The sequence below is a fragment of the Chamaea fasciata genome, unplaced genomic scaffold (genome assembly GCF_029207755.1).
Source record: "Chamaea fasciata isolate MVZ Bird 193981 ecotype frontalis unplaced genomic scaffold, bChaFas1.0.hap1 SCAF_3, whole genome shotgun sequence".
NCBI lineage: Eukaryota > Metazoa > Chordata > Aves > Passeriformes > Sylviidae > Chamaea > Chamaea fasciata.
In genome coordinates this window covers 61989688-62017387 of record NW_027094088.1, presented here as the reverse complement: position 1 = coordinate 62017387, position 27700 = coordinate 61989688, and the positions used below count along the sequence as shown (strand labels likewise).

The window sequence follows — 27700 nt, the reverse complement described above, 5'->3', positions numbered from 1 at the left end:
TCTACTGGCAAACATATGCACAGGTATTGATCAATGCTGAAACAGTTTCTTGCATTAAATCAGATTTAACAGCAGACTGTAGAATTAGGGTCACTAGTCTTAGCCAGAACTACCATGAACTCTGGGAGAAAACTCAAAAATGCCCATTTCAGCACACTGGAACAATTTGCATGTTTGTTGTATTATCTTGTCGTATGAATCTTTCAGAAGAGCACAATAAATGTGTTCCCCCAGCTATCCACCTCCTACTTCTTTCTATATAAATCTCCTAATACAAAGGATTTTCTGCTCATTTGTTTCAGCTTGGATCCTTCTGTATGACTTGCAGTTCCTAATTACTGATAATCCCATACTTTTAATGTTTCATTCATATTTTATCTAATTATATGTGACAGTAAGTACTAAAACTTTCTTTACAGTAGAAGCCAAACAGCATTTTGCATTGACTCGAGCCTACTATATGATTTCCCACGCTTTATGGGGGTGGGGTTTTTTTGTTATTTTGAAGTAACATATGTCCAGAGTTTGCCTGTTTGTGGAGGATAAATGAGTTACACATGAGTATATTATTATTGTAGTAATTTGCTGTAGCAACAGGAGGCTGAAGGAGACCATAGGACCTACAGCCTTGTCTCCAGCAATCCTAAACCACAAGAAGAGGCTGTCTGGAAAAGATGAGGGAGATGGTGTGGGTCTTGCATCTGTCTCTGGGCAGAGGTTTGTGACAGATCCCAGAGCTAACTGTTGATTGATTAAGCTCTGGATTGAGCTTCATTGCAAATGGAAGAAATGGAGAGATGGGGATAGGTAATGAGAACTCCTTAGCTGACCATGGCGAATGAGGAAGGTGAAGTTCAAGGAGCAGGTTCTAAGACAGCTTCTGCTCCATTAATGCCTCCTGTGTGATTTTTTTTTTTTTATTTTTAGTGTAATAGAACCGCCAGGCAGGCACAGCAGCTGAAATCAAATTCGGGAGCAACAGAATTAACTTAATCTGTATAAGACATAGTAGGAAAAGAAAACAGATGTTAGTGGTAGTGTCTAGGCTCTATCCATGCCTTAGCTCTTAGCTTGAATGAAACTTGGAAAACCTGTGCTTTAGATTAGTATGTGAAGGTCAGTGCCTAAAATACTGTGCTGTTAGTAAAGGACAAAAGAGATACAGGATGCCACCAAAGCCACAGGTTCCTTTAAATGGCTGGTAATCTACTAGATGTGCTCCTAATTCTTTCAGGGAAGGTAGTAACACTTATACTACAAGGGGAAGCAAAAGCTACTCATCCAACAACTGAATTGCTCTTCTAAAAGGGTGGAAAGTTAATTTTCAGTTCCACACCTGGATATTAGTACAATTCTGAAATAGTAGCAACTCTGCATCTGAACAATTTAATTGCAATTCCAGTTTTTCCAGATCTGACCACAGCTGGAAACAAGGCATGATCTTCAGTATTTCTGGGAGGAGTGAGTAAGAGGAGAGGGAATGCAACTTAAAAGCAGGTTTTTTTTCCTGCTACCAATGATCTTCTGTTATTCTTGAGAACAGCTCAGCTACTTCTACAACTCCCTTCTCAGAGTGATCAAGCCTTCATGGCTCATAACCAATACCTATGCATCTTTAGGCAAAAATGCTATCTTTCCCCAGAGTTCTTCCTGTGTGTTGCCAGGTTACATAGCTGGGCAGGAGAGGAAATTGCCTCAGTCTTCTTCAATACTGAGAGGAGACCTCATAGCAGTCTTCAACTTTCTCATGAGGGGAGGTGTAGAGGCTGACACTGATCTCTTCTCTCATGACTAGTGACCGGACCTGAGGGAACAGCCTGAAGCTGTTTCAGGGGAGGTTTACCTTGGATATTAAGGAAAGGTTCTTCACCCAGAGAGTGGTTGGACCCTGAAGTGATTCCCCAGGGAAGTGGTCACAGCACCAAGCCTGACAGTTCATGAAGTGCTTGGGCAGTCATCTCAAACACATGGTGTGGTTCTTGGGGTTGGCCTGTGCATGGCCAGAAGCTGGGCTTTGATGATCCTTGTGGGTCTCTTCCAACTCAGGATATTTTATGATTCTATGTTTCTATTCCATGCCCACCCAGAACTTCGAGACTGTACGAGAGCAGAACTTGTAGGTGGGCTTACATGATGTCCCTTCAACTGTACCTGGAGGTACAATTGAATGCTAGGCTACCCTGTCTCCTGCATGGTCAAGGAATCACAGGACTTCCTTCAGTCTGGAGACTAAAGTGTGAGAGATGACAGTATCGAGAGAGAGAAACCAGTGACTGGAAGAAATGTTCTGCTGGCCTTGTGGTGTCGCAAATCCTGAGCAATAGGCACACCTGTGATCCAAAGTATCAGTCCTAGCTCAAGGCTCCAAAGCACTGAGTTAGGTTAACAGCACACCTGGGCTGATGAGCTCTGTAACTTCAGTGGTGAACTAGTACAATACGAGTGTGAGCCGGTGGATGCTGACCTCTGTTGTGCTTCGTTACAAATGTAATGTATAACTGTAACCTCTCTGCTATTCTTGCTGCTAGAATCTAAGTATTCTCACATGAGGAAGTTTCAGAACTCAGAATTGGCCTAAAGAAGACTGACTCACAGTATGCTGGAGAGATGTTCAGACTGGAACTGTGAGATGACCAAAGCGAAAACTTTACGGAGGGACATTGACCATTAGGGTGGACTCTGGTGGCTTGAACAAGAAAATAGAGACTGAAGGATCAGACTAGATTTTAGAGAACTTTAACAAGGAGCAAAGGACAAAAATTGGGAGAGGAAATGGATGAGTTTGCAAAGGATCATAGAGAAGGATTGACATGTGTTTGCTGTTTCGGAATGGATTATAATTTCAGTCCAGTCTTGAAGTTTAAACTTGACCATTGGGCCTAGTGTTAAGTGTTATTCAGTTGTTTCTGGTGACTTTGTCCATGTTGGTTTCCATCTCTTTTCCAGCCATTCCCAAACTAATGTCCCTTGAGCATGGATCTGCCTTCTTTTTGGCTTAAGCATCAATTCCTCCAAGATCACCTCATCTCAACATCTGTCCCAAGGCTACCCTTAAGAGTTTTCAGCCCTGCTGCCCCTTAGATCCTTCCCAGCATTTCCAGGAGCTGCCCTGTACCACTGCTGCTCCATCCATGAAAAAATAGACTGCTTTCAAGACAGTGCAGACTAAGTTTAGCCTGAGTCCCATAGCAACACTATTAATCCTCAAACAAATACCAAATAACAATTGTGTTTAGAGATGTATTTTGGGGTGTTAATAAAGGTGATTTAGGAGTGTTCCTACTGAACAAATATGCTTTTCTTTTGTTGTGATTTCAGCAATCTGGGTTTTCCTGGCAACCTGCTTTTTGGGTAATGGCTAAGATATCAACTACTTCTATATGCTTTCATGTTTTTAAAAGGTTTTGTGCTTAAGGGTGGTGATCCATTTCTGCATATGTGCTAGGCAGGGGTTCAGCACCTGTGTTGCTGCTCTTTATCTTCCCACTCAGGGAAGATTGTAATTAACAAGGTTGAATTCACTCCATTGTGTTCTGCAGGGAAGTTGATGGTATGAATCGAATCAGTTCTGCTCTGTTAAATAGGAAATCCAGGTACACTGGGGGACTCTAGGTGAAGGAAATGGCAGAAGGCTGGAGGGAATTTAGTTTTCTGCATGAAAATGTGAAGTACTCAATTTCAACAGACTTGTTCCTTGTAACCTCTGTTCTTTAATGCCCAAAATTAACTAAACTGTATTTTAATCTCTGTATAATAGAGTATACAGGCCTCTGTGGAGCTAGGAAATAAATTGTTCTCTTCCATATGAGGCAGTATATAGGTGTCAGGAGTTAGCAGAGATGGCTGATTATCCTGCTAGGGAACTGAAATAAAGGGAAAAGTGGTGTCCCAGGTGTAACCTGGATGAGATTTTTCTTCCACAACAGAAGAAGATCTAGAATTTTAAAACAAGTTGCAAAGTAAACAGAATGTTTTCTGTTATTTGGTTTCTGGTTTGTATTGTTTTCTCTGCAGACCGTAAAGAAGAGAGGCTCTTAGCAGCTGGAGCCCCAGAAATCTTCTCTTCACTGAATGGGAAGATAGGAAATATTTTGTTTCATCAGTACCTATTCTGCCAGCCAGCCCACCCCAGGTCTTGCAAGCATTTATGTATGCCCTTACCTTGCTTTTTGTAGATACTGACCCTGATCTTGGGTATGCAGAAGAAGACAGTAACAGGGTCCAGTGCATTTGTCTCCTCTTCACAGATTTAGATTGAGCAATCAAGGAATGCTTCTCATTAAGAAGCATTCTTAAAATTCAGAAATTTCAAACAATAAGTGTGGCATTTGCTTCTGCAAACTATGTGCATCTGTAAGGTTTCAAATTGCTGCAATCAGAGGTACTTTTAGAGAAAACTTGGCTTTGTAATGTACTTCCTTTATTATTCAGTGTACTATTGCTGCTCTTCGCATCAGTGATCCACATTAGCCAGCTTTTTATTTTGAAGAAAAAGCTTCCTTTTTTTCCTTCTGTATTGTTAGAAGCAAGAAAATGCCTTATGAGGGATTAGTAGGGCCCAAGGTGATTGATTTCTGGGAATGAGTGGTGCTTATATGTATTAAATTGCTCCTGTGCAGACATTACCCTCTGATACTTCCAATAGCTTTTCAGAAGTAAAGAGAAGCAGAATGCAAATGATTGTAGCAGGAAAAGGTTGTTTTTCCATATTTTATATTTTTTTTTTTCCTAGTGGATGAATAGTTTATCATTCTTGGATTTTAGGGGAGGCCAATACAACAACTGAAAAAATTAATAATGGTTGTCTTGACCTTTTAACTTTTTAAGGCCTGTTGGAAACTCAGTCGTTCCATGAAGCAGATGAAGATGTGGTCACTGATATTGATTTCACCAACATGATTTCTGAAGAAGAAAAAGAAGAGCTAAAGATTGAGCTAGCCAAGGTAATGAATTTGAATTTCTGTGAGTGTTACTGTTTCTACTTCCTTAAACTGGAAGCTATTAATTGTAGGATGAAGTATACATCATAAAGGCATGCCCTTCCTTTTTGGTAAAGTTATTCTAGGCTACAATAATGTAGCCTAGAATTTTCTTCTATCTATTTTTTCAAAGTTAAGTATCTTCTACTTGATGATTGAACTGCAAAAGTCAAATGCATGTTCTCATCTTAGTCAAGATGTTTTTTTATTTATAAACGTTCCTTGAAAAAGAATGAAAGGTGTTCTCATTAGATCTGTGATCTTCTTGTTACAGTGGTTGTGCAACCTGATAGAAAAATTTCTTTTTGTGGTGCTCAGAGGAAAAGGTAATGATGATGGTCACAGAACAAGCACAGTGATTTTATCATGTTTTTGTTTCCTTTGGCACTGATATGTTTTGAGAAGGTAGTATCTTTTTTCAGGAGTCTGGAATTCAGTACACTGTGAAGAAGCTTAAAAATAATGAGATTGGAGGAGAAAGGTGTGAACCATGTGATTATTACAATCTTTCTTACAAAGATTAAAGAGATGGTCTAGATTTGGTCTACCATGGAAGGATGGATTCAGTTTTAATTACTGCTGTTGAATATTGCAGAAAAGTGAAATTCTGGAATGGAAAATTCCGTTTTCCATGAGAGAATGGGGAAAACTGTGCATTTAATTATTTGAAATATGAGTCAAATAACAGAAATCACAGCCATATGAACGTGAAGAGTTTGCCTTAACTGGAATACTTAAATTTATATTATGTTGTAGTACTTAGAGTACTTAAAAATACATACAAAGTACTCTAAGAAGCAACATTTGTAATGACTTTCAAATAATTTACCTGCAGTGCTGATTCAGGATTTTCAAGTGAAACAGAAGACTGTTTTTTCACTTTAATATTTTATCAATCTTTGTATTTCTGAGTTACTAGTTAATTTTTATTTCTTTGCTGATCTTATCACATCTGTAGACAATCAAAAGGAAGCTGAAATTTTACATGTTCAGTTTATCAAATAAGTTAGGAGCTGGCATATTCATTACTGGCTTTTCATCAGGACAAGAGGCACTGGGCCCACACTGAAACACAGGAGGTTTCCCCTGAACATCAGAAAGCATGTTTTTAATGTATGTGTGACTTAGCAGTGTACCCCAAGATGTTTTGGAGTCTCCATCCTTAAAGATATTTAAAAGCTGTCTGGGTACAGTCGTGGGAAACATGCTGTAGGTAGGGCTTGAACCAGATGTCCTACAGTTGTCCCTTCCAGCCTCAGCCATTCTGTGATTCTCTTCTCTGGTGAAGGGGACTTCACAGGCAGACAGAAACAAGGAAGGAAAAAAGCCAGAACTTCCTGCAATCATCTGGGAATGATATGCCTCTCTCAACAGAATTTTTCTCAAATGTTTCTGGGTGTCCCTTCTGTTTACTGATTGCCACAGGAGAGAATTCTTAGTAGCTCATGCTGGAAATGCTTTAATTCCTGTACTAACATGCAAGTGAGAGATTGCCTGTCAAATATTATGAACTTGACTGACCTAGGAATTATTTTCTGAATTCCTCACAGCAGTTTACTGGCATGCAGCCAATGCTTAAAAGCAGAATAAAACTGATAATTATGCTAAGAAAGGTTTAGAAAACTTGAATGTAGAGTAGACAAATTCTGAACAAAGTCTATAGTTAAATAAGGCTTATGACTCTTAGAAAAGATTGCAAAAATGAATGACCTTGCCTCCTTCAGAAAGAAAAATTTGCTAATGTGGGAAGTGGGTAATGTTTCCTTTTGAAAAGGTGTTAGTCCCTACTTACAAGCCCTTTCTGCTCCACTGAGGATAGCTGTGTTTTCTTCCATGTCCTTATGTGCTACAAAATGCCCATTTGAGCCTGTAGGAACAAGCTCCTCTCTTTCTGTTGTGAGAGGTAAAAATCATCCTTGATTCTGCTATCAACAGTTGATAAAATGGGGATCTCTTTGTGAGCACCTGTTGTGCATTTATTTAAGCAGAAAACGTATGTTCAATCTCTGTGTTGTGTATCTAACATATATATTCTATGTTTTCTTCCTCCTTCCCAATCTGACATTAGGAGAGGAGCAAGCACTACTGTTTTTCTGGCAGGATTTTTTTGTATCCTCCATTCCTATTCTCCTGCTAATAGTCTCTTTTTACTGGAAGCTTCTCAGGGCATGGACTTACTCTATTCTTGTATTTGTAGCCTAGCTAACACAGCAGGGCTCTGACTCTAATCAAGCTTTAGGATTTCTACAATGCAACTAAAATGAGTAACTCTTACAAAACTACTAACAGTCATTTGGATTTACAGAGGTCAGTCTGACTTTTCAGAATAACAGCAGAAAACTGTAGCCCAAAAGCTTTACATAAGGCCAGAAGATTGTTAGCAGAACAGATTCCCCCCACCCCCCTCAGTGTGAGGAGCATTGTACAATGACTCTTGAGTCATGCTGGGGGCTGAGATTTTGAGCTACCTTGCTCACTGCTGTCAGTTGTCCTTCCATTACACTCATCAAAGTAATCATTTACTCTTTGGTGTCTTCCCCCTCCCACACCTTCCCAGAAGGAGCTCTCTGGTTTGATGATGCACAGGTTCAGCAGTGTGTGTTATTGCATTTTTGCTCCCAGTTTGAGGAAAGATGATAATAATACCTTTTTTTGCAAAATTCTGGGAGAAGGGAACTTTGCCTCTATATGATGCATCTTTATTCTTCTCTGTTGCACTTTAAAGAAGGGAAGCATGAGAACTAGAGGCTTGTATTTCTGTGGACTTGAGCCCCAGTTTTAAAGTTATAAACATTTACAAGTTCATAAACATTTGTAAACATTTACAAAAGTGGACTTTAAAAAAAATTCCTGAACAGGTGATGCCTGACTCCCATGGGAGTTAGGTATGTTACAAGCTTAAATGCTTTTCAAGATCCTACTGTAAGTCCCTAAGTACTGTTTTTATGTACTTCAGAGTCATCACTGATATTTGAGCACTTGAGGGCGGCTTTGTATCTGTCATTATTTCAAAATGATGGAAGTTGAGGAGGATTTTGTCAATGCAAAACTGATTGCTGTGTTATAAATAATAAATTACTTTTCTTTAATCAAAAATATTGCTTATACTTCTGCCATTGAGCGCATGGCTAATGCTTGCTTAGGCTATCACAGCTTTAAGATGTCTGTTCAATGGAACAGATGGAAAGTAACTTTAATAGAAGCCCTGAAATGTTTATATATCCAAGCGGTGTTTATATTTCCACTGATGATCAGCCTAGTGCTGGCTCATAAGTGTCCTGGCATCAGTTTAAGTTAAGTTCTTTAGCAGTGTTGCACAGGCAGTCGTGCACTAAGGGGTTTGCTCTTGGTGAGAAACAACCAAAAGGAGCTCTGAACTGCTGCCTGAGGAATGCTGACATTAGTGCTTTCTTTCTCTAAGTGTTTAACCAGTTACCCTCTTGGAAGAGAGACTCTTGACACCTGCCTCTTGACAGTATTCCATTTGCAGGTTAGGAATATAACGGAGCATAAAGGACATAGGGAGGAATAAAGCAATTGGGATTGTTGTGTATTTAACAACAATGCTGAAATGTTGGCATCACAGGCGTTGGTGAATACTAATAATCTGCTTCGCTCGCGTCATAATTTTGCTTTATGTTCATAGTCTTGCTGCTTAATTCCTGAGCTACTTGAATATTTAGTTAGCAGGTAATGACAAAAGAAACTGATAGCTGGGGGATTCAAGAATGAGACTTTTCCGAGAATGGTGAGCTTGCAGCCAGTTTTTCAGTGAACCAAAATGCCTGAATGTGTAAAATAAAATAATGCTGGTGCTGCTGTCCTAAATATAGCCTTCGAGGTCAGCACTGTTTCAGCTGGTGCTTGCATCATTCCTTGCAGCCTATGGAGTTAAATCACAGGGACACTGTAGTTCCAGGGAACTTAGCATATGGCAATCAGATAAGTTGCCATATGTTACCTTACTAACATATGGAGAAAGGAACACAGTTGGTAAGGGAATTTCTAAACCTGAAGTGAAAGGCAGCTGCTCTGGTGTCACTTGCCCTTGTTAGCTTCAGTATCTCTGTGTGCTGCTTGTATAGATTGGCTTGGGAAGCTTCCAGATGAAGAATGCAAACCCCTGCTCACTTGCAGGAGAGTTGCCCAAGGAGCAGGATTATGAGCCAGTGGCAGGACAGTTCTGTAGTCCCTCTTCTTACAGTCCTGTCTTCTGGTTCTTGCCTTGGTAAAACACTGGCTTTGATTAAATGTTTCAAAAAATGTCTACTGCAGGGAAAGTTATATTCCTTCGTTTGGGCTGGATGGCGTCTTTACAGCTTGAAATTGCAGGGTTTGGTTAAATACTAGGATCTCTGGAAAGACTAATCTGCTCTGTCTTCTGAGTGCTTTTTTGCTTTGGGTACTGATCACTCATGTTAATAGCTCAACTATAAATTTTTATGTTACAATTTTGAAATATGTAGGGCCTAAAATACATAAATAAAACTCATATGACAAGGATATAATGTTTGATTGTACTCTCAAGTCATATATTATCATGCAGTTTTTCTATTTTTTTAACCTGCTCCTAAGAGTTTGCATATTTTTTTTCAGGACCAGAAGACTAAAAATCTGCAAATACGAAGTTAAAACCCTGTGCATTCAAAGAAAGATATTTGCTTGAATTTTCCAGTCTTCTCTTGTCCCATCCATTCCCATTTTACTAGTGAATGAAAAGCTGGTGTTTGAGACTCCTAATGCCCTTAGGCAGACTTCAGTGTAGGTGCTTCCTTACTGGGTAATTCACTCCCATATCAGATACATGTGTGTGATGGTGAGCATAGGTGACACAGAGGCATTAATTTAATGTAGTGCCAGCTCTGTTCTGGGTATGCCTTTGTGGCCTACACAAGCACCTGACTCTGTCTCTCTAGATACCTACGAAAAGCACGAGTTTGTGAGATTCAGTTAGCCTCTTAACTTTGTATGTGTTTATCATTCTGTGGGAACAGGCTAACACCTTTCTCCTTTCTCCTTGTTTCCCTCAGCTAGAGGATGAAATTTCAACTTTGCGACAAGTGCTAGCAGCCAAAGAGAAGCACCTGGTTGAAATTAAACAAAAACTTGGCATAAGTTTGATGAATGAACTGAAGCAGAACTTTAGCAAAAGCTGGCATGATATGCAGACAACTTCTGCGTGAGTACTGATCTTTTTACTTACACATATGAACATACCATGTTTTTCTAAAACTTTTTGGGCTGAATTTATAGCAACATTGGTAGAAAGAACCACCCACCTTTCATCAAGTGCTGTCTGCAAAGTCATTTGCTTTTTTTTTCCTCTTCATTTGACAACTCAATTTGACACTTAAGGAAAAGGAAAAGTGAGCTTCTCCATAACTGAGCTGAGCTGGGAGTTGACAGCAAGGAAGGCAGGGTGACAGTGACATCATCCATGAAGCGGCAGTCCCACAATACCTGAACAAAGAGAGCAGAGCAGGTCCAGTGACAGCAAAGAGGCTCAGGCCAAGAGTTCAGATCTCGAAGTGCATCTGTATTGATGAACCAGGTCCTAGGTCAAGCCAGGGAGTCAAATCTGAGTTCAAGATCTGTGAGGTACCTAGTCAGATACAGGCATATCAGTAATATGACTTGACCTTAAATTCAGTGTAGGCTTTAGTACAGCTCCCAAATGTAGGGAAAAGGTGCTTAACAAGTGTTCCCCCAACTCTTGCACAACACTTTCATCACAGTCTTACCCAAGGTTTCACAGCTGTGCAGTGCCAGATCTTGCCTTGAGCCACCAAATTCAGAGGTCTGGGGGAAAAGGCATTAGCAGTTCCTCTCAGTTGATTCAAGGTGCTGACAGAGACTTGGTAAAATATGTTAAACTGTACATTTTTACATTAAAAGAACTATTCTTTGTGTTTTCATGGGAAGTCGAATAGGGCATAAGCCCCTTAATAAAAATACAGTTTTTATGTCTCCTATCTCTCGCTGTTGGACAGTTTCTCATCTAGGTCCTGTTTCTCATGACATGTCACTAACAGGGGTATCAGTATTGCCTTGGTGAGGATGTCTGGCATGTGCTAGGAGAGAACAGCCTAGTGACACTAAGCTTTAGAAGAGAGGAGGGGCACAAGACATCTGAACTAGAATTACTGGGAGAGGCTAGCGAAATTTTGAACAAAAGCTTTCATTTTTACCTGAAATTTGGTAGCAAGTTCCCAGATAGCTCCACATTGACATTTTCTACAAAGATAGACTTAGGAGACTTTTTCAGTGCAGTAGCTGCTACTTTTTATTTAAGATGGGTTTCAGAAACTACAATCCATTAGGTCGTAAGTGTCCAGAAATTGTTAAAGTGAAACTGAGCAAAAGGACTTCCATTTGTGCCCCAGAAAATTCTCAGGTTTATGGTCCAACTGCTGTACAATTCTGCTAAACCCTCATGCCAGAACACCAGTGCTGGTACGAATCATGGTAATCCAGCATTCTTAAGAATGGATATGTTAAGTAATAGAAGTGATTCATTGTTGCTGTACCAAAATAGCAGTGGGATAGCATTATTCACCAAGATTCTCTGATTTAGGAAGGATAAAAAGCTTGTTTAAAAAGAAAAAAAAAAAGTCCAAAATATTTACATGCCTGTAATCCACAATTACTCATTTTAAATTTTAAAATGACCTGGTTTTTAGAGGAAAAATTTTGTTTCACTTAGTTGGTGCGCATTCCTGTAAATTAAAACTAGTTTTCTTTAGCAGGTAACTTTTGAAAGCCACGGAGCACCAAAATTTTTGTCCACTTATTGTTAATCTTTTAAAGTTCTCCATTTAGAGATGCATTCTTTGGGTTAGACTGCACTTAGAGGAAGAGGGGTGGACTTCTCTCAGAAACAGTCCTGTAAAATGTGTTTGACCACTAGTTAAGAATCATGACCTGACTTAGAGGATGCATGCCATCTCTACTGACTAAATTTAAACTTGAGATTTTGACTGTTTTAACGCATTTTCATTTTAAATTGTTGACCACATGTTCCTTGTTAATTTCCTATACTATTCAGTGCACTGCTGTTTAGTGTAATCTATGTGTTGGGGGAGGCAAAGGGTTGTGCTCTAGAGGACATCAGTAACTGGAGAGCAAATGATTACCTTGAGTTTGGCTTGGTTTCATGGTGGTAAGGCATTCAACTGGAATGACTTCCCACACACACCTTTTTAATGATTGGGTTTTCAGTGAATAGAGGTGGGTGGATATTCAACTTCTAGCAATGCAGGTTTTTTGTATTTTAAAAATAGGTAATTCTTTGTTATTTAGATGCTAGAAACAGGGTCATGTTGGTGGATTTTGAGATTATTTATTTTAACTTAAGAAATAATTACAAATGTCTTTACATGGATATTTGTAAAGACCATAATTGAGCTTTTCTAATTATTGTTCTGCTACAAAAGAAAGGTTTTACATAACCTGAATGCACTGTATTCAGTTGAAGCGTCTTGGTGGTGCTTCTGTAAAGTTCCCACATGTCTCCTTACTTTCCATGCTTCAGATTTTCACCATATAGTGGATTAAGGTAGAAGATAGTATTTATGAAGATATTATGAAGATATTATGAAGTATTTATGAAGATTAACCTGGTTTTATACACGGAATATTTGAGATGTATAAAGGTGTTGACAGTAATGTCAGGAGATTGTCTAGTCCAACTGCCTCTTTCAGGCAGGACCAGCTAGAGAAGAGTGTTCAGTCAGGTTTTGCATATCCAAGGATGGAGATTCTACAGCCTCTCTGGGAAACCTGTTCCATGTTCAATTACCCTTGCTATGAAAAACATTTTTCTTAAATATTAAAATATTAATATCTTTTGATATTTCTTCCATTGAATTTTGCTGGTTGCCTCTTGCACTTTCACTAGATACCACTCAAAAGGGCTTTCCTCTATCTTCTTTCCTCCTTTCATTAGGTTGTTTGTGCAGATTGATGAGATCCTTCCATGCGCCTTCTCTAAGGTGACCAGTCCCAGCTTTCCTAGCCTTCTCATATGAGTCCAGTCCTTTTCCATCTTTATGCACCTTTGCTGGACTTGTTCCAGTTTGTCCTTGTCTGTCTTGTACTGGGAAGCACAGAAAAGGACCCAGCACTTCAGGTGTGGCCATAACCAGGGCTGACACGAGAAGGATCACTTCACACAGCCTGCACTCACTTTTCCTAACACACCCCAGGATACTGTTAGCTACCTTTGCTGCAGAGGCACACTGCTGACTCATGTCCAATTTGTTCTCTACCAGGGTTCCAGGCCTTTTCTGCAAGGCTGCTTTCCAGCTGGTTGATCCCCAACCTCTACTGGGTTATTAATCCCAACCTGCAGGATTCTGTTTTGCACTTTGTTGAACTTACTGAGACTTCTTTTGCCTCATTTTTTTCAGACAAAGTCACAAGTAATTGTATTCTTCGATGCAATTATAGAATTGAATTTCATTATATATAGATAAAGTTACAAGGGTTACTTTAGCCTTTCACTAGTCCCTCATATTAAGCACTAAAGACATAGATCCACAAGATATATTGCCCTTTGCTGAGCATTTATGTTGTAACCATGCTCAGCTTTGTCCTTCAGCTTTTCATTTGGTGGTCTTCTGTAGTTCTTCGGGGAAAAAAACAAAACATAAGATGTTATAGTCCTGTCCTCTTGGGAGATATTTCAGTTCTACTGAGGTTCTAAGGAGCAGTTTTATCTGTAAGATTACCCACCAATAAACTCATTCCAGCCTAATAGTTCCCACAAACTTCTTTGTCGTTCCTTCTTAAAATGTTACCTACTGTTACAAGACATAAACCTCCTCTATTTTAAATGGTTAACCTTTAAACCCATGGATGGAATAATAACAATCAAGAGAGCTTCTAGGGAGAAGAAAATGCTTAGTTTGCTACTAAACCTCTCCAAAAAAGAAATACTCCTGACATTCAGACCACTGTAAGCATCAGTACTGCCATGGCAAATAAATTATTAGAAGAGCTAGAAAATGAGGGGAAACCCATTCTACCTTCGGCTGTAATAGTGAAATGATGTGAAGTATTTCAAAGTTGACATGCTTAGTGATTCCATCTGGGGGGCTGGGAAGCCTTTGATGTGATGGAAAGTGGACCCACGCAAGGCTAACATTTAGGATAGGAATCTGACAAAGCTGTTTTCAAAATGGCTTTTCATCTTTTGACCTCAGACAGAAATTTTCACTTGTAGAAAGGGAAAAGCTCCTGAATCACAGGCCAAAATCAAGAGAACTGTAAGTGCTGGCTCCAAACAGCACGTTTCCTAGAGAGGGCCATTGGATTTTTTTTTTACATGGTGCCTGTCTTTTCAAGCATTTTTGGGAAGGTTTCAGTGTTGCTCTGTTCTTGCATGTGAAATTTAATTAAGATTTGGGATAAGAACATTCAACATGGACTTGGCCTTTTCCTCCAGAGATAGAATAAAGATCTATTCAGTGACTACTGGCTGAACCATGTGAGCAAACTTAGTTCTGCTGATAGGAAACCTGAGGACAATTGCATAGGTTTCAACAACTATTGGGAACTTACTGCTTTATGGTTCAGATTTCTGCCAGGTGATAGGAAAATAGAAGGTAATAGTTGCACTGCACTGTTTTAGGCTTACAGTCTAAGGTGTGGGCAGCCTTTGTTGATATAACTTTAAATAAATAGTTATGTGTTCCAAAGTTTCAGAACTTTTTTCAGTAAGTCGGATATAATTTGTGAACAGCCACAGTCCTACTGTGACTTCCAGGAATTAAGTAAACTGTGTTCCCATACAGATGCTTCTTACAAGTGGTAGTAAAAGAAATGTGGGTGTTTCTGTTCATTGCAATGTATAATCACCTTTTGATGTTTTCTTCTCTAAATTTGCAAGTAAACGTAACAGTTGTGTAAGTGAAGAAATTGTGTGTTGGCTTTAGCAAGTACACTACCTGTGTGTGAGTCTGTGCTATATGAAAGTAAAAGGAGCCTCTCCCTTCCACTGCCTTTGCTTCCTTTGGGTCAGATCAGGCAACCTTCATGATGTCTTCAAAGAGAATTATTTTGCTGCCTTTCCACATGTGTCTCTGGCCTTGAATTTGGAAGGGTAGAGTAATAAGGAGAAAGGACTTAAAGTAGTTAACTTAGTCTGTTCTCATTGTTCCTTGTCCAAAAGATGTATGTCCATTTGTTTGCATGAGAACCTTCAGCTAATGGAAATTCCACAGTAAGGTCAGGTGATCTGTTCCAGATGTTCATTTTTCAGGGAAAAACCCACTGTAATTATCATGGGGCACCAGAAAATATATACTTGTGTATTATAGTGATCTTTATGTGTGTATATCTAACTGTAAGGATGGCAAGGGAGGCCCGAATGTAAATTGGGATCTCTGAAATTACAAGGATTAAAAATATCCAAGAAACGGTTAGTAGAAAAGAGGGGAAGGGGAAAGGGAAGGGAAAGGAAAAGAAAGGGAGGAAAAGCAGAAAGGGAGGGGAAAAAAGAAAAGAGAGGCTGGGATGTGTTTAATCTGCATAATTTTGTTAATCTAATGTACAGCACAGAGCCCACAGACAGCGTTACTGATATAGTTTAAGGTGTGGTGAACTGCCTGTTATGTCTTAAGATCATCTGTGCTTCAGCAAACATATTTTGGCTTTTCCACCTGGAGAGTAACCGTAGCACATTTTTCCCCCCACCCCCCTTCTATGCTGCATTGCACAAATAATGCATTTCAAACAACTGTATTCCATATTTTTCCCCAGTGAGAGATTACAGGGCAGTACAGCCCAGAACATTTGTCACCTTTCTTGGGCACCTTTCCTGACCTTTGACTCTCTCCAGCCTATTGAACAGTCACCTTCCATGTACTGCACAAATTTCTGCTGCAGCCTGCAGAGGTTCAGTTCGCTTAGTTCTCTCCTTCCTCCCTCTGTGGGAGAGGAACTACCTGGGGCATTCTTCCTTAGATTTAGGCATATACACCCATCCAAATGCCAGCACAGTTTCAGTTAATTCCTAACATCCTTGGCAATGGGAAGGATGACAAAATAATACATCTGTTGTTTGGTTTTGAAGTCTGAATAAATTTCAGGAGAGTACTAAAAAAACCCCACCAAAACAAAAAACAAAAATAATGCACAACAGCTTAGAGTTCATTTGTGGCAAAAATGACAATAAGAATGCTCTTAGAGAATGTTTTATGTACCTTTTATCTGTCATATATGCATTTATCTCATTTGAGCATCAGCATAATTTAGTTAATGCTGAGCCGTTTCTCACTGAAAAGCAACAGAAAAATAGTTCTGTAGCTGAGAGTTTCTCAGGGATCCAGATGCTTTAGATAGATTGCAGAAAAATCATTCTTAAGCTGACTAATGGTTTGAAAACTGAAAAGAAGTAAGCTCCAGAGGGCATGGCTTGTGCTACCAGGCTCTGCTCTACTGTATGGTTTTGTTGTTAATTGTTTGCATTCTGTCACATCTTCTGTGAGCCTTATCACAGGCGAGGGTTTCTCAAATGGATTAATTTTGCCAGCAAACATTGATCGAGAGGCATAATGCTGAATGAACATGTACTAATTAGCAAATGTACTAATTTTACAGAAGCTGAATAAAAATTCTTTATTGTTTACTGCAGTACATCAAATGTGGAGCTTGACATGCAAAATATAAATATTATATGTGTAGCCTACTTCTGTCAGCACGGTGTGTATTGCACCTGTGAATGAAGGTTACATTTGACTCTGCCATGTGAAGGGCAATTCTGTACTGAGATGAGGATGATTGTCCTGTCATATCCTGCAGATGATGTTAGCCATTTAAATGTCTAGTTCTCTCTCTATGGCTGCTGCTTGGGCTGCTGCTTGGCTATTCTCTCTATAAAGCACTTGTTCCTTCACATGTTTTATGAAACAGTATCTCCTTATATTTCCTCTCACTGTCTGTAAAAATCACAGTGAGATATATATAGTGAGATCTGGTTGTCACAGGAAAGCATAACCTAAATGTAGTATATGACCCTGTCAAGTGAAAATGCAGTCAAAATAGGCTACAAATCTACTTTGTCTGAGTAGTACGTTACAGCACTGGAGACGTGAGTTATCTTTAAAGCTCCTTTTAATTATGTTAGGCAGGGTATTGGACTATAACTGCAGTATCAGCATGTATTGTGAGAACCTGTGATAATCAATTTTATAAATAACTGCTTCTGTTAAAGAAATACCTTATTTTAAAAACAAAATTATAATCAGAATTTGATGGATGAAATTCTTAAGTTAATGTCATATATAAAGGTAGTGTTCAAATGTTCTCAGGTGAGTGTTATTTACAAGTTTTCAGTTGAGACAGTGTTTGATATAACTTATTTGTTTAATCCCTCTTGTCTGTGAAATACATTATAAATATTTATTGTTAAGTGCTGAGTGAAAGCACAGAATATGAGCCTTGTTAACCATTACCAGCAATTCTTCTGTGCTACGGAGTGTTATCAGATGCCACAAAATCAAAACAGGAATTCCTACTCTAACTGAATAAATCAAGTAAGCTGATTCTACTTTTGCTGATGCTACCTGGTGTAATGCTGATGGTGCCTTTGTATGAGTATAATGATGTATTTGTGTAAAAATGCACTCCATGACTTGGATGGAAGGCGCTGTTTCTTGAACCCCTGTATCCTAAATTATCTGAGTTTGGTTTTGCTGGGATATTTCTGCCTATAAGTTTTGGGATCACTGGTCTAATCTGAGCTGCTGGCTGACTGACTCCTAAGATGCTGTCACCTGTCTCAATGAGCTGGTGGTCAGCACTCACCAAATGATTGCCAGCAGTGGCTGCTGAAAGGATGAGAGTGCCCAGGTGTTATAGATGACTTAGCATGCAGAGCCCCTGGTGGTGCAAAGAGGACTTAAATCATACATAGAGCACTTTTTCCAGTTAATAAGTGTTTGTAGTTCTTACCTGGAATATCCAACTTAATTTCTGCTGGTGAAGGTTTCTGGAAATTATGTAAGCTGTTAAATGCATTAAAACAAATGTACAAACTGCTGTGAGTTACTTGAGATAATGAAAACTGCTTGGTCAGATGATTAATGTGCAATACAACTGACCAGATTCCACGTGACAGAGAGAATATGTTGAAGAGATCGTTGTTACCAGAGTGCTTGGTGAGATATTAAATGAATGCTGTAAATTTGAAATAACTACAGGAATAAATATATCTGAGCCAAAATACAGTGCATCATACATCCAAATATCGACACAGCACATAACTAACAACAGTGAGGCAATGTGCCCTCTGGAAAGATTATTTATGGAGAAGGCATAGTCATACATGTAATGGTAGAGAGGTGGGAATGGGCAAGGGGTTTGATTTTTAAGCTATCAGAGAGCTCTGCTGAGTTACAAATAAAGGTTTCTTGTTTCTGCTGGCAGGTATTGCATGTTGTGGTCTATTTTCACCTTTGTTATTTTGTTGTGCCTTAAAGCTAGTCTACAGCAGTGCTGAAGGGAGGAGGGGACATGTCATAGGTCATTTTTTGCTGAAGTTGGTGCTGAAAAGCGACTAGTTGTGTAACAGTTTTAGCTGGATTTATGCTCTTATGTAAAGTCAAAAGTATTAGGAACACAAATGCAGTCTTCACGTCTTCCTCGCTAGTGGAAATACGGGAGTATATTTGGTTTATGGGATTTATAGAGAAAACACTATATTGTGGGAATGGCAAAATCAGTGTCATTTCAGCCACTTCCCTGAAGTTGTGTTCTGACCAATGTAATGTTCAGAAATATATAGGGGACTCTAATGTTTCTCAGTGAAATTTGGGTCTGTCTGCTGGATAGTGCATTTTGGACTGTTCTCTAAATAGTTTTACACGGTGTGAAAAACATGCAGTGAAAAGGTAAGACATAGAGATATTTTATCATGAAGTTAAATGTACCTATAAATAAAATTAACTCCAAGGTGTCATTTCAAAAAATCATTTCAGAGGGATATCTGAAAAGTATTTTACTATGTACATTCAACCTGTACGAAAATAGGTTTCACTACAAAGGATCTTTTAGACTTGCAAGTCAAATCTTGACCTTCATTTTGTCATCAGCAAAATTCCACCTGTGCTAAATGGTTTAAGAAGCTTTTCTGTTAGCAAACTCCTTAAGAATTATATGCCACAGGCAATAGAATATTTGATTTTCTTCTTTTTCATAGGCAACTCTTACCAAAAAGCTACATGCTTGTAGTTTGATAGTAGCATCCTTATTTTAGGGTCTCATCTCATTCTAGTTTATATGAGAGTATATCTATTGTCAGCAAAAGAGTGACACAGCTGTAAAACTAGTTAAGCTAGAAGATGAGGCCTCAGTTGAAATAAGAGTATTGCATTCTTGTTATGTCCAAGGACAGACTGGCTAAGAAGAAAGGAAATCTGGTAAAAAACCAGTATTTTCTATCTTCTCTGTATTGTACTGGAATAAATTTAACAAGCATAACCGTTGCTTCTTCCTTTCTAATTATAATTTGTGTTCCTTCTGTCAGTGTTGCAATGTTTTAGCCCTTGTCATTCAACATTGTGCATGTGTTTGGTTCAGCTTATCTAACTGGAGACTCCTAGAGATCCTGTACTCTAATCTTCAGTTGCTCCCTGTGGATTGCTTTTTTAGTCAGTGAAAACAGAGACGAGCACCTTCTTAGAAGGAGCCCTTTCACTTGGCAATTTAAGAAAATGTTAGGTCAGTAGGGTGTTGTGGGTTAGGAACATAAAACCAAAATTAACATTAAACATAAAATCTGAAAGAACAGATTATGTGGCCTCTGCCATGAAAGCAGTGGTTTGTAAAACACAGTCCTGAACAGAGGACTTTCAGCAATAGGTCCTGCTGGGGCTAAAACAATGTGACATAAAATGTGATGTGCCATACTGCAAATGTTAATCTTATTTGCCCTCCTCCCTCCACAAAGTTATTACTTTCATATGCATAATAATAAGGAGAAAATACCTTGTTGTAAGGGCATAGGCAGTAGGATTTTTTTTTTTTAATCAATTGCCAGTGTGCTTTGGTACATGTTTTAGATCCTATGATTTTTGTTCAAAGGAGAATGAGAACCAGTAGAGTTTTATTTCTGAATTTTTCATGATCATTTTTTCTTGTCTGCCAACACACGCCACAGGATAGAAGACTGATTATAGTGTGCTCTCCTTTTGTTACTAGGTCAGTACTTCTAATTCTGGGCTTGTCTGCATCACTGGGAGTATCAGATAATTTACTCAGAAGGAAGCCTCTGACATGCTCAGAATTAGTTGAGTCAGCAGAAAATCATCTGTGCAGAAAAGTTTATTGATTACTCTGAGAGTGCAGGTTAACTGTACTGAAGGGTCTGTATGGGTCAGAGCAGATATTCTGGATCAGTAAATTAAGATGATTCTGTGTCTGAATCTGCATTCTGTAAGTGAAATTAGTGACATCTTTTAAAAGAATTCAGTCCTACTAAGAATATACATTTACTCTCTAGGTTTCTTCATCTTTCTTTCTCTGTCCTTCCCCAAACCTTCTTCCTTTAAAGAAATTTTAAAAAGTGGAAAAAAAAAAAGGAAAGTTGTGGAAATGGAAACAGATTTGGTGATTTTTTTTCTATTTTAAATATCACAGAATCATTTTGGAGTGTATCTGTTAAATGTACCTAATATGTATATGCTTGAAAGAGCAGCATTGTATTTGTCCTGATTCTTTTCTGTGCTTCAGATAGCAGATTTTGCCAGAAGGTCAGTGTCTGCTGGAAGAATACTTAATTGATGTAAATATGATTTTCTGTAATCAGAAGTTGTATCAAACAGGTATTAAACAAATCAAAGCATTCTGCTTGTAACCAGCATGTGCTGGCCCATCTGGGGGATGTTATCTGCAAGGGGGAAAGAGAGGATTGCTAAGTGAAGGGTTGCTCTGGAGAACCCTGCACTTGGGAAGCTGTTCAGAAATGGGCATCCTCACCCACCTTTGTTTTGAGCTATAGTTACTATGTTTCTTAACATTTCAGTGGATGGGACTTCCAGGGAAATTTGTTGCAGGGATTCTAGTCTCTCTTTTTTAATACTTATCACTACTTCTGTTCTATTTTTTGTTTCCAGCTACAAGAAAACACACGAGACCCTGAGCCATGCGGGGCAAAAGGCCACAGCAGCTATCAGCAATGTAGGAACGGCTATCAGCAAGAAGTTTGGAGATATGAGGTATCAGCATCTGCTGCTTCTCTGGTCTTATTTAGAGGACTAAATGTAGAAATCATTTGTTAGCTCTTGTTTTCCTTCTACATTAGTGTTTTGAAGGTTCAAGTAGTTTGGAGTTAGAGTGTTTAATAACATTCATGTTTTTAACTGTAAAGAAGGCATAATGATGACCAAAAATAGACTTTTTACATGAATCCTGTTGTTTTTGGTTTGTTTTTTTTTTTTTAAAGTGCAGTCAGAAATCCTTCTGTAATAACTTCACAAACTCAAGGAAATGTATAAATGAAATGGAAAAAAAAATGGCTGTTCATTATTAACCCAGTTTTATTCATATGTGGATGATGGAGAAAAATATCATTTGTAGAAAAGAACCCTACCTGGGAGCCGCATGTGATAAGACAAAAAATATTGCAGGCTATTTTTAATCAGTTTTTTTTTTTAGGATGTACTGCAAAGTTTTGTTTTGCAGTTGTATAAAACTAGATATGATAGAAGTAACAGGAGTTGAGGTCAGTAGAACTGTCACTTAAAGGCAACTTCAGTGTCAGGCTTTATATGTTAATGTATCTTGAAAAGTGTTGGTCCTAAAGTTCCTCAGTATGAGGGCAGAAATTGTACACTGTAAGCCAGCATTCCAGTTTTCATTAGACAGTAGGATTACAGAGCTTCTGGAGTGTTTGAAGGAGTTGATTTTTTGTGATAAAATAAATGGACATGGGTAACCCTACAATATACTGCTTGACCTGCAGAATTAGGGTCTCATTTATTAATAGTGCACATTATCCCACTGGTTTGTACTCACTTGTTTGTTATTTTGTACTGTATGAGGTAACCATATCCTAAGATCTGTGTGTGCTGCAAATGACTGAAGCTTAGTTCATGGCAGCTAAAACTTTTCCCCCCCTTTTTATTTTTATTCTGGATCTTTAGAGTCTTTAGAGTCCCCCTTTATTACCTACCTTTTACATACAGCTTAATAAATCCTCTGCAGAAGTACTATTTTTTTCCTAGGTGAAACTAAAATAGGAAAATCTTCATTACTGTATCATCTGCTTTACAGTGTCTTTTTTCACACTCCAGTTCAAAATGGAAATTTACTCAGTGACTTGCAACCAGAGTATGAACGTAACTAAGCATTTTTGTCTTGATACAGTTAAACATTCATGAGTAGTATATGCCTATCAAAGGATAGAAGAATAAGCAGGCATGCAATTATATTTTCTTAGTATATTTTTTTAGTGTTCAGAAATCTAAGAGCTGAACACTTTCTAAAACATAAATTTAAGCCTTCATTTAAAAATTTCTTGAGAGTTTATCTTCATGAATTTATCATTATTTAGACTTTATTTTAAGTTATATGAGCTTTTGAAATTCATAACACCTCATGTCTCCCCCCAGATAAATAGAAATGTATGTGGTAAAGTCTGTGGTTTGTTTGTTCGTTCATTCATTCATTCCCTATTTGGAGTCTCCTTGGTCTTTCCTTTGGTGCCTTCTGGCTCTTCCATTATGAGAAACAGTGAGTGAGTTCTTCTTCTGACCTTCATTTCACTCATTATTTCTTGTGAGTTTATTGTATTTCACTTCAGTTCCCTCTTTCCAGGCTCCAGTTGGATGAGTCACTTTCACAAGCCTTTTTATTACCTTTGTTAATTCTTTCTGCCCTCCCTGCATTTATAGTTGTATTTTTTTATTTTTGAGAAATGTGTTAGATGTGTGTGATGCATGTGGCACCAACATATTCCGTTTCATTTTATGTTCTTTCATAACACTTCCTCTTGTAAAAAAGACAAGCCCACAGCTCAGCAAACGGGTCCTGTTGCTGTTCCCAGGCTTTAGATCCTACAGTAGTGACCAAAGAGTTTCTGTGCGAATACCTTGAGCTCTGGCTCTGGATTATAGAGGGAAGGATGAGTTAGCAGTTCAGGATTTCTCAGGTCCTATTACTTGTGCTTTGCACACGGTGTGAGATTAACCGCAACGGCAGAAATATCTTCACTGAAATAGAGAATGTTATCTTTTAATATTTCCCTTAATTAATCACAGTTACCAAACGCCTTTGTTTTATCTATCAATACCAGCCCTCATGCCCAAGGCAGTCATGCTTCTGACATGGCAGATGGGAGGTGTTTATCCCATTAGCCCTTTAGCCAAGGGCTCAAAGCAGAGGCTGAGTCCAAAAGCATTTTGATTAATCAAAAAGCGGATTTCTAGTAGCTTTCTTTGATTGAATTTACCTTGAACCTGGTTGGGAATTTTTCAGGAAAATACGAACTACCAGCGCTGCCTTTTTTGTGGATCCCTGCTGTTTTCAATTAAATTCTCAGTTAGGACTGAGTTTTCCTGACGCTTGGTGATGAAGTAGCAAGCGATCTAGCCAGGTTCCCATAGTTATAGAGAGAGTAGCTTGACTTGGACCTTCTGCATCTGCTGCACATCCTAAATCTGGAGTGATGGTCAGTATGCTTCCCTCAGCAACAAAGATGGCCTAAATTCTTGGCTTGGTTTGGCCAGGTGTAGTTCTGTGTGGGGTCACATTACAAACCTTATCACTTAAATAACCTTATTATTAAAAATCTTCCCTGTCCCTTTCCAATACCACTTGTATTTGGGGGAGTAAACTGTTAAGAGGCAAGAATTTTCTGTGTCATCGTTGGCTTGCTTTTTTTGCTAATCCAAGTAATTTTATTTCAGTGATCTAGTGTATGGATTATCACCACCCCCTCCCATAATGCCGTTTTAAACAAACATCAGACTCTAGCTTAATTCTCTTGGTTAGGCATTAAGGCTGATAGTCACCAATGACATCCAGATGCAAATCCCTGTTCTGCTTTCACTCAGATGAGACACTTGAAACTGATTTCTAAAATCCAGATGTCACCATAATTCCCAGTATGTTCAGCAGCCTTACCCCCTGCCTGTGGTGACGGTGATTTTGAAAGGGTTTGTAGACAGACTAACTAAAGACTGAAACCTACCTTCTTTATGAAACAAAATTCTGTTTTCTATGTTGCCTGCTATGTCAACTGTACAGAGCACTACGTGAAACACGTATTTCTGTTCTGAAGCTGTTGGGTCTTAATTTTCATCTTGTTTTATCTCTAAAAATGTTACTAAAATGTCATATAACAACAACAGGCCAGATAGACTCCCCCAAATGTGCTTTTTTGTTATGTTAGCATTCAAAAAGATAAAATCTGTAAGAGAAATAACAAAATTCTGTGTATCTGAAAGAACAGATGCCCCTCTTTGGGGACCAAGTGCTTTTCATGCAGCTGCTGTGCTTCTCTTCCATCCCCACCCCATCCTCCCAGTGTTGCACCTCTCTAATTCATTTTGTGCATGAATAATCACTAGTGTTTTACATTTTCTGAATTTTGCATTAATAATACTGCTTGTAAGGTCTCTTTATGGTCATAATGCATCCTATTTAATATTTCTAGAAATACAAGAAATATAAAACCAATGTACAGATACTTCTGCTTTAGGATACAAACCAGACACTAGCAATATAGCTAAGATAATAGATTCTTCATTAATAGGTCTTGTGATTAATTAATTATATGCCATCAAGATTTTTTTTTTTTCTTGCTCCTCCACCTCCAGCTTACACTATCCCTTTTAATGTTTCTCTGGTGTGGAAGGTTAAGAGGAAGCTGGTAGTCCCAGGTTACTCACACGGCATTGATCAGAGACTCAGATATCCCGGTATTAGAGATTGCACTGACATTTAATGTGGCTCTTGCTAAGAAGAGCACAGATGGAATAGAGTTGAGGGTCTTTATCCCTTTCTCCTTTGCTTTCTGCTAAAGCTGAATATTTCCATGCTGTACTGCTGGACTACTCTGCAGTTGTCTGTATGGATCTATGTTTCATCCCTGCTGATGACCTTTTAGAAACAAATTGTGATACCAAGTGAGAGACTTTCTGGGTTTTAGGTAGCTGAAGGAAGGAAGGAAGGAAGGAAGGAAGGAAGGAAGGAAGGAAGGAAGGAAGGAAGGGAGGAAGGGAGGGAGGGAGGGAGGGAGGGAGGGAGGGAGGGAGGGAAGGAAAGAAAGAAAGAAAGAAAGAAAGAAAGAAAGAAAGAAAGAAAGAAAGAAAGAAAGAAAGAAAGAAAGAAAGAAAGAAAGAAAGAAAGAAAGAAAGAAAGAAAGAAAGAAAGAAAGAAAGAAAGAAAGAAAGAAAGAAAGAAAGAAAGAAAGAAAGAAAGAAAAGAAAGAAAGAAAGAAAGAAAAAGAAAGAAAGCTACTTACACTACACTACTATATACACACTACCACATACATTGCTGCTACTCAAGTAAAGGTATTTAAAGATTAAGCTAACAAAGGCATGCATACAAATTAGGATGTCAGCAGTTACATTTTGTATAGCTCCTTCATTCAGCTGTCTGGTTTTCTTTAATTACATGATCACACAGACCCCTTTCAAATTCAGTGCCTGGGATGAGCCAGCTCTCAAGTTGAATGAAGGTAATATAATGCCTTATTCCTGCCAGGAGTTGGAAGGCACACATGGAAAGACACGAAAGACTGCAGGGAGGGACAGCCTGGGGGCATGGCTGTGGCAGTTGGATGTGCCCCTCAGAGATCAGCACAGAAGGTAAAGGAGGCACAGGAAGGGTGGAGGAAGGCAAAGTTCATTCCTCTCCAGAGGGGCAAGGGAAGTTCTGGGAACTACAAAGCAGATACTGGATGAATGCATTAACCTGTTATTTTCTAAGCATTTAGAAGATAGCATGATGGCAAAAACATAAAAGGGTTTGTCAAGAACAATTATCTTGAACTGACAGCACCTGTCATAGAGGATAGATGGAAGGTAGGAGATGTGACTTTGATAAGGCTGTACTGTTTTTGCAGAACTAGAGAAATACAGCTAAGGTGTTATTGCTTTAGCAGGAAGAGAGCATAGAGAATTGAAAATTGTACACAAAGAATAGGTCTCAATAGCTGACCTAATGTGGGATTTTGCAGGCATCTGTCCTGAGTCTGTTACTCATCAACATTTTCCTTGCTGGGTTAGATGATGGCATCACTTAGAATTCCATATGACTGCAGTGGCAGGGTATGCAAGCACTTTAGGCACCAGGATTAGAAATCCACATTATTTTAAATGATAAAGTAAAATTCAGTGTAGGAAAGTGTAACATGCTTTATTGACAAATCAGAAAAAAATTCAAAAGCAGAGATGGGGAGCACTGACCAGGCAGTTCTGCAGAGAAGGGCTAGCAAGTCTAGCCTCATGGCTCACAAGTGCAGTTGAGCATTTCTGAAGGCTTTGAAATCTATGTCATTGAAAGTTTTCAGAAGCAGGTGGGGCCAAAATCTTTTGGCGATGGTTCAGATATGACTAATCTGCTTTACCACTTGGGGAGTTGATTTTTGCTGTGCCTTTATTGTTGTGCTTTTTGGGGGTTTTGTTGTAGTTGTTTGTGGTGATGGAATTTTTGCACAGCCTTTTAGGATTTCTGTGATGTAGGGATGTTCTGGCCACTTAAAACTGCTGTCAGATCTAAATTCTTTCAAATGCTGTAGCTGTCTGTCATGCATGAAACTACCATTCTCAAACCTTTCTGTCTTTTGATATCCCTATAAAGGAAATAGCAATACTATCTTGCTTCAGAACATAATTTCATAAGCATTTCTTTTGCTGACAGGTCAGGAAGTTGTTTTCTCTCACTTCCGGGGACATTTGCCCCTTAATTTGTGCTGGTTTTTAGAGGTCAGCAGTAACAGAGATTTCCATATCATATATGCAAGTATCTGTAATGGCATGGAGAAGGGGGTGGCTGTTACTGGGAGCCAGCAGGTAGTACCAGGGGGCAACAGTATTACTTAAATGGGTCTAAGCAGAAATGTGTTGTGAAGGCAAACTCTTGAATGTTTAAGAAGCAACAATATACATGATGATGTGTATAACCTTGTGAATAAACCTGAAGAAATCAATGCTTTTCTTTGGAGCAAAATATGAACATTGCACAGTAAATAATGCATCACACCACACATTGAGAAAAGATGTGAAAAATAAGTATTTGAAGAGATGTTCATTAAGTGTGCACCACCTCTCTGGCTCGCTGCATGAGGCAGGTGTTCCCTTGAAGTGGTCTGTAATTAAAGACTACATCAGTAACACAGATGAAGGAGAGGCTTGTCTGCCTCATCATTTCTCAACTTTGGAACATTAATGACATCCTTTGAATATTGTATATCAGTGTGTCTCTCCCAGTTCCACCTTAATTAAGTTTCCTGTGAGGTGAAACACAGTGTCAAAGTGTTTCAAATATTGTTTTCAACAAGGAACAAGTATTACAGAAAACGTCGCTTTAGGAATTAAAAACTCCTTATTTTTTCCATAGCCTTTTTTAAATGAGAGATGATTAAGGAATTCAGAGGGCAAAAAACCCCATTTTCTCTTATGTACGTGTACAATTCCAGTTCACCTATACTTTCTCTTTAATGATACTAGGGGAGGCTATGAGGAGGGAAACCAATTAACATTGTTGAAATC

The 27700-nt window shown here is 38.7% G+C and overlaps 1 protein-coding gene across 3 annotated transcripts in view; it reads left to right on the top strand.

Annotated features, from left to right (window-relative positions):
• The window catches only part of TPD52L1 (TPD52 like 1), a 50578-nt gene that overhangs the window by 14269 nt on the left and 8609 nt on the right, over positions 1-27700 (top strand). For all 3 annotated transcript variants that reach the window (XM_066179260.1, XM_066179263.1, XM_066179262.1), the window contains exons 2-4: positions 4828-4943; positions 10010-10158; positions 21095-21196. In XM_066179260.1, the coding sequence (XP_066035357.1) occupies positions 4828-4943; positions 10010-10158; positions 21095-21196 (367 nt within the window). The remainder of the gene's footprint in view (positions 1-4827; positions 4944-10009; positions 10159-21094; positions 21197-27700) is intronic.